Raw genomic sequence first — 7,951 nt, forward strand, 5'->3', positions numbered from 1 at the left:
CTAAGGTTTAAGGAAAGAAAAATGGTGCAAGTTGAAAATTTGTTTTAAAATGTGAATGTGAAAAATTCGAAAAGTGTTAAATGCGAAAGTGAGAGTCAAGATTCATGGAACATGAGGAAAGACAAGATGATGATATCATTAGCTTGAGAGATAAGAAATGGCTAGTATGAAGTAAGATAGAAGACATACAAATATTTAAAATAAGGCATGAAACAAAAATCAATAAATTCATATGACAATTTGGAACTCAAAATCTGGTAGCAACATTTATTCTAAAAAAAGTTCATGTAAAACAATATATGTGGATATGGACGTGTATGAAACAAACTAGAATGAACAATATTTTTTAAATCGATGTAAACTAGGTATTCTTTTCTTATGAAGAAGTATTTTGGTCAAAAACTCCAAAATATGGGTAAAATGTAGAAATATTGGTAAAATATTGATCTGCTGGTGAAAAATTGCTGAGTTGAGCCGAGCCGGAATTTCTCTCCCACTTACTGCAGATATATTGCGACACTTTCATCCTTGCCTACAACACACTCTCTACTACTTATCCCATAACCAGCTCTCTAGTACAATTTTTATTATAACTAACTCTTACATTTCTTTTAAAAATAATTTTCATATACCTTTTAGAATCTTTTTTATTGCAAAAAAGTCAAGATTATTTTTAAGGGTTAATTTCATCAACGCAGAGCCTAATATTACTCCATGTGGATAAAGTAATTTTAGATTAAATTATGTTCTCATTACTGACTTAAAAATTAATTATTTAATTTTTAAGATTGTTTGATAGATATAAAAAAAAATTAATTAATAAATTTACATATTTTCCTTCAATGATATTTAGTAATAAGCTCATTTGTCCTACATTTATATTTATATGATAAGGATGATAAATTAAAAATTATACCATGAATGAGTTTTGAAAAATGAAAAAATTAAGTAATAATTTTAATTAAAAAAAATATTGAATCCTTAAGCATGAATTTTTTTTTTAAATAATTTTAAAACTTAAACTAAGAATAACTAATGATTTTAAAATGAAATTTATGAAAATATATTTCAGTTTTTAATATTTAAATTTTTTTGCATTGGATATAAACGTGAACTATTGATATGGTATTGTTGAGAAGTCATCTCACATGAAGAAATTAGAAGAGGATGCGTGAGGGGAGATTCCCAGAATAAGAAGGAAATATAATAGAAAGAAAAAGTAGAAGAAAAAAAAATAATAGAAGAGAAAATAAAAAATAGATTTAAAGTAAGATAAATTATACTTGCATCAATAGAATTTTTCTTTACATCCATCTAAATGATGAATTTTTTAGGACAAAAATGTCCTATGATGAAATAGTCAAATTATACTTAAAAAAAAAGAAGGATTCATCGATTAAAATGGATGAAAATATATCATTTTTGAACTTGAAGAATAATTCATTTTTGATATAAATACCCTTTAACACTTTCACTATTTACATGTGTGTTTTAAAAGAAAATGTAACTTTTGCAAAAAGAAAAAGAAAAAGAAAAAAGAATGAGAGTATTTTTGTCCAAAATAAGTATTTTTTAAGTTGAAAAAATAAGAAGGGTTAGTTTTCTAAAGTGAGGATGATATCATCCCTTTTAAAATCTATTATCCCTAAAAAAAAAAAAAAATACACATGCATCTCCATCCTTAATGTTCAACACACTAAGGTCGGATATTTGTACGGTTTGACCTTTCATGTTTGGACACCATGAAATAAGTTTTTTATTTTTATTTTTAAATTAACATAACAAATGAGCCCTAAGAGATGTTTTTCTCTTATTATTTATTGTTGAGAAGGAAAAATTTGAGAGAAAAAGGGAGAAAAGATGAATGTGGAAGAGAAAAATAATAATGATATTTTAGAACTATTGGATATTTGTTAAAATGGATGTATTAATAAGATTAATATTTTAAAATAGATGAGTAAATAAGGTAGATATAAAAAGAAATTTGGTGGATATAAATATAATTTCTTTTAATGTAAATACTATTATTTTTATATATTACTTTAAACCCATTTCATTCATTTAAAAAGTAAATAAAAAATTTGAACAAATAAAACCGTTCTAAGCTTAACAATTAATATTTGAAAATAGTTGGAAACAAATGAATAGGAGTTAAGATATAGAATTAATGATCAGATATCCTATTTATGATGAAAATGCACATAAGATTTTACCTAGTCGTCGAGAAATTTAATTATATATATATATATATATATATATATATTATTTAATAGAAAAATAAGTTAATAATTGCATTATGCAAACTAGCATATCAACAAAATGAAACTATATAGAAAATGCACTTTATTTCAATTTTTTATTTCACATTTCACTCACAAAGTTGCTTGCTAATATACTACTCAACCAAGTCTGCTCGACACAAATACTTTTACTTAACCAAAAGTCTTCGCCATCCTATGAAATTCCCAACTTGTGAAGACCGGCCTGGATCGAATATTCCGGTTTAATTCCATCGCCTGATTGGACGATGTGGGCGATGTCGACGGTTTGAAGGTGGTGGTAAGGTAAAATACCCGGTAAGAAATATGATTCCGATTGCTAACAACAAACCGACTGGGTACCCAATCCACACACCTTCCCATAAAAACCATGGCTCCTTATTATCATTCTCCCGTGGCTTTGTCGGTGGTGGGGGCTTATCTTCAGGACATGACACATGAATTTGCATACCACACAAGCCACTGTTGTTGGCATAGTAGTTTGGATCCAATACCATTGTGCCCATTTGCCCACCATCTGGGATCCGACCTGTGAGCTGATTGTTACTCACGTCTAGAATGGTAAGTTGTTGCAGCTCGGTTAGGGTCTGAGGAATTGAACCAGAGAGCTTGTTGTGGGATAAGTCCAAACTCTCTATATTTTTTAAATCACCAAAACTTGTTGGTATCTTCCCGGACAGTTTGTTACGAGAGATGTTGAGTAACTTCAAGGCCTTAAGAGCGCCCAACGAGGTTGGAATTTGGCCGGAGAGTTGGTTATTTGATAAGTCTAACAAAGTGTACATGTTAAGGTTGTCGCTAGGGATACCTTGCTTTGAGTTCTTCCAATTCACTATCAAGTCCTCGATCTCCAGAGGGATTGTCACGTGGGTAAACGAGTCTCCAATATTAGGCATAGCGATTGTCAGAATGATTGATGATGGTGAATTTTGTGCCCTAATCATTCCAACAAGGTTACGAGACTCTTTGGGGATTTCTCCAGTTAGGTTGTTGCTTGAGACATCAAGAATTCTGAGGTTACTGAGGTTGAAAATACTTTCAGGGATTAAACCTTGAAAGGAGTTATTCCGGAGGTTCAAAACTTGTAGAGTGGAGATTTGGGAGAGAAAGTTTGGCAACTCACCTGTAAGATTGTTATCCTGGAGTTCGAGGCGTTCAAGGTTGCTCAAGTTGGTCAAGTTCAAAGGCAAGCCCCCTGAAAACTTATTTCCGCCCAATGCAAGATATATTGTTTGTTTAGGAAAGGTTGTTGGAACCTCTCCCGAGAAATCATTAGAAGAGAAATCGATATAAGATAGTTGTGATTCGGGGTAGAAAACTGGGAATGGGCCAAAAAATCTATTTCTGGATAGATCCAAAAATTGTAGGTAGGGAACTTTGATGAGGGATTGAGGAATAGGCCCAGAAAAGTTGTTCTCACTCAAGGTAAGAATTTCTAGGGAGGTTGCATCTCCGATGTTTTTGGGCAACTCCCCAGAGAGATTGTTCCTTGAGAGAGCAAGCACGTTTAAAGAAGGTCCAGAAAAAAGACCAGGTGGAAGAGAACCTGTAAATTCATTATCTGATAGAATTAAACCATTAGGTCTCATTTCAAGAAACCATTGTGGAAGTGCTCCTTGGAGTTTGTTCTTACTCAAATCCAGGAAATCAAGACCCGTTTGGGTAGAAATCCACTTTGGAAACTCTCCAACAAGACCACAAGATTTCAGAGACAGTTGACCTAGCCTGGGATTTGGTGCTATCTTCACACTGTCATTCCAAGTTAGACGGTTTCCTCCAAGATACAAATCCTGGAGGCCCTTGAAATGGAACAACCAAGATGGAATTTCTCCGGTTAGCAAGTTGTTCTGCAAGTAAAGCTTTTCCAACTTGCTTAGTTTTTGCATGGACGAGGGGATTCCACCCGTCAACCGGTTGTTACTCAACGCCAAAGTGGAGATGTTGGGTAAATTCCCAATCTCAGTGGGTATTTCCGTGGATAAATTATTGTCACTCAAGTCCAATAATTCTAACCCCCCCTTCGACGAAACTGAAAGAAGCACATCTGATAATCTGTTACCTGAGAGGGATAACGTCCGCAAACTTGAGAGGTTTCCAATTTCTACAAGGACTTTTCCACTAAGAGAATTATCATCCAAAGAGAGATCCTGAAGAAGTGGTAAGTGAAAGAGCTGAGAAGGAATGGATCCAATGAAGTTATTCCCTGTCATATATAGACCAACCAAATCGCTGAGATTAGCAAACCCAACGGATTTCACCTTGTATGTTGTTGTCTGATAATTATATTTAAAGATGGTAAATGTTATATATAATTGCTACTAAACTATTTATACACTTTATAGTTGTGTTATATCAGGTATAATTGTAATTCAATGCTTCTTGGTTAAGAGTATGCCAAGTATTTCTTATTACCCCAAAGGTATAAGATTTATAATCCAAACTGAAGTATCATGAGTGGTTGTTAAGACTGATAGTGTGTGGTTAATTAAGAATGTTTATATCAGGAGTGATAAGTACCATGAAATATGGTTACTTGAGGAGTTATAATAAAGTTGTTTTTAACTTTTAACTTTCGTAGATGTTGCTTACCATTGATGAAGGTTAAAGTTAGTAAGTAGTAACTAAACGATCAAGCACTCTTAAATTAATGAAGTTAATTGGATCTGTTACCTCTGAGAGATAACTGCTGCAACCTGGAGAGGTTTCCAATTTCTTCAGGGACTTTTCCACTAAGAGAATTATAACCCAAATAGAGATCCTGAAGAAGTGGTAAGTGAAAGAGCTGAGGAGGAACGGATCCACTGAAGTTATTCATCGACAAATCTAGGTCAACCAAATTGCTGAGATTAGCAAACCCAATTGCGGGGATTTCACCTTGTATGTTGGTGTCTAAGATGTAAAGCAACTCCAAGCTTCTGATGTGAAAAATGGGTGCCAAGATAGTGGACGGCACCGGGGGCTTGGTGAAAAAGCCCATTAGATAGAGACCAATCATAGGTCCTGAAGTTGAATTTGGAGTATGACTGCATTCAACACCATCCCATTGACAACAACTTGAATTTGAATTCCATGACTGCAACAGAGAGTTGGAACTGTTGAATGAAGAAGTAATAGCAAGGATGGAGGACTTAAACTAGAGAAGAGCTTGCTTTTGGTGTTCAGGACAAGATAGACAAGGCAAGAAGAAGAAGAAGAAGAAAAGGCCACAGAAGGCAAGCAGTGGGCATGGCCTCGCCATCGATGAGTTTCTTGCTAATTTCTTTGCTGGTGAATTAATGGAGGAGGTTGTCTTGGATCAATATAAAGATGGCAAAGCCCATTGGATTGGAATGCTAGGTGACTCTTGAGTTGACTTGGTTCAATGGAAAATGTTTGGGTTTTTAAGTCATGTTTCAATTTATATAATATAAAAAACTGTGATCCAAAATCTTAAATCTCTAGAAAAAAAAAATTAAATATAGAACCAAATGAAAGACAATATTAACAATAAGATTTTGATTAATGTAACATTTCGTACAAGTATCCATCTTTCGACTCATATTATATTACGTTTATTTCATGAAAATTTTATATATACTGCATTTGCTTGTTACAATTAGTTTGGCAATAATATTTGATGGTTGATGGTCCCAAGTTTCAAGGTAGGAAGGAATTTTTTCTTTTTATTTTGATATTTTAAACTAAAAATAAAATAATTAATTCCCTAAATTTTTTGTCTACTTCTAAGTAGTACTATATATTCATTTTATGTGGCTTCCCTTTTTTTTCATGCTCAATTTATTGGACATCAAAATAACTAATTCAATATTATGAATTTTGAAAATAATTAAGAAAAGCTTCAAACCATCAAAGACAAGAATTTTGAATGAACTACTTTATGATTTCATTTATTATTATTAAACTCAACTAAATAATTTCTTATTATGTTTACAAATTAATTGAGTTGTTTGTGAAAAATGAAGAAATATGACACCAAAACATCCGTTTTTTTTTGTCATGGGAAGGTTTGTTGCTTTCTTGCAAGTTGTGAAATGTCCATTATCATTGATAATGCAAGTCAAAATGAAGAAAAAGTTTGGTGGAAATTAAAGAGATGACAGATATTTGTAGCATGCCACGACTTCCTCAAAGATAGTTATAAATAATAGATATATAACCTAATTTAATATAATTTTTTTCATCTTTTATTCAAAGCCAAAATAAATTTTCTAATAAATGGGGCCTACTTCTTCCTTTGATATGCTTATTCGTCTTTCATAAAAATGGTTCTACTGACAAAGACCGTGATACTTTCATGAAGTTCATTGGCATGAAAAATGCTTAACCACCATCACATCACAAACAAAGAAATTAAAATAGGAAATTCAATACATTTCACTAAGAAAGTTGCTTGCTAGTACAATGCTTATACTTTAACCAAAGTCCTTCATTATCTTAGGATCCAAAGTTGTAACCATAGGTAGAAAATTTATATAATATTAATATATATATATATATATTTTTTTGCATCTTTTATTCAAAACCAAAATAATTAATTCATTGAATTTTTAATTGGTTTTTTATTTAAAAAAAGTTTGAAAAAAAATTAAAGTTCAGTTTGATGGTGAATTTAAGATTTGTATTTTAAATTTCAATTCAAAAAATAAAATTGTATTACTAAATTTTCGAGATTTGAAATCTACTTGATATATGGAAATAATTTTTTTTGAAAATGAATTTAAAAAATGGAATTAGTGAAAACATGTTTGGTATAATAATTGAAAATTAAACAATGAATTTATTTAATTAGTATTGTTGAAAACATGGAATTTGAGTTTTGGAAAATAAAATTAAAAATGGTGAAAAATGAAAATTTGGTATTTTATGAATTGTTAGAAGATTTTACCATATAATCAAAGAGTCATTTGTAAAATATAATTTGATTTATTTTTTGAAAACACAAAATACAATCTTAAATGATTAGCAAATAGGAGATGATTATTTAGAGAAATGGTGCATAATTTGATATTTATCAAACTTCTAATGCAATTAAAATAATTATATTTGAAAGTAGAAGAAATATTTAACATAAAAATGGTTCTTTTGTCGTGGAAATTAATGGGGTTGGGTGTGGCTTTAGAAGGTCATTCTTATAATAATAAAAAATATAATGAATATATTTAGACATTTATATGACTATAAATTAATAAAAATAAAATATTTCAATAAAGCTTACAAAATATATATAGTAATAAATATTTAAAAACCTCTTTCATCATCTAACAATTATTAATCCTAAGAAATATAAATTCTAAAATATTAGTTTGATTTGATTTTTAATAAGATGGAAGATCACAAAAATGAAAATCAAATCAATTAAGTTGATTTTTACCATTTGTAGACTACAACAACCTTGGTAGTTGTTGAAAATTGAATCAATTAGACCTATTTTGATGAATTTTATTATTATTTTTTTATTTTTTAATGGTTTGAACTTTGGACTCATATACTTTAAGGACAATATATATAAAGAAAGAGAGAGAGAGAGAGAGAGAGAGAGAGAGAGAGTCTAAATTGAGCTATTGATATTAAAAGAGCCTAAATTTATGTTGCCGTGGGGTTGAGGAAAAGAAATTGTCCTATGGTGATGGTGCTATTTTTCTAAGTCAAAAAGGAAGTCTGCCATCATTTGG

At 30.8% G+C, this 7,951-nt stretch overlaps 1 protein-coding gene across 1 annotated transcript; it reads right to left on the reverse strand.

Annotated features, from left to right (window-relative positions):
• Window positions 1-2,347: 2,347 nt before the first annotated feature.
• Window positions 2,348-5,529, reverse strand: LOC117916032 (receptor-like protein 46). The gene is made up of 2 exons (XM_034831836.1): window positions 4,950-5,529; window positions 2,348-4,482 (listed from the first exon to the last, which is right to left on the reverse strand). The coding sequence occupies exons 1-2, from the start codon at window positions 5,272-5,274 to the stop codon at window positions 2,504-2,506; spliced, it is 2,304 nt and encodes a 767-aa protein (XP_034687727.1). The 5' UTR covers window positions 5,275-5,529; the 3' UTR covers window positions 2,348-2,503.
• Window positions 5,530-7,951: the final 2,422 nt, after the last annotated feature.

This window comes from Vitis riparia, chromosome 6 (genome assembly GCF_004353265.1).
Source record: "Vitis riparia cultivar Riparia Gloire de Montpellier isolate 1030 chromosome 6, EGFV_Vit.rip_1.0, whole genome shotgun sequence".
NCBI lineage: Eukaryota > Viridiplantae > Streptophyta > Magnoliopsida > Vitales > Vitaceae > Vitis > Vitis riparia.

Excerpts from the sequence above, each read along its gene's own strand:
- LOC117916032 (XM_034831836.1), bottom strand. The coding sequence starts at position 5,274 with ATGATTGGTCTCTATCTAATGGGCTTTTTCACCAAGCCCCCGGTGCCG. Across the intron at positions 4,483-4,949 it reads GCAGCAGTTATCTCTCAGAG|GGAATAACTTCATTGGATCC; the intron begins GTAACAGATCCA and ends TATATATGACAG.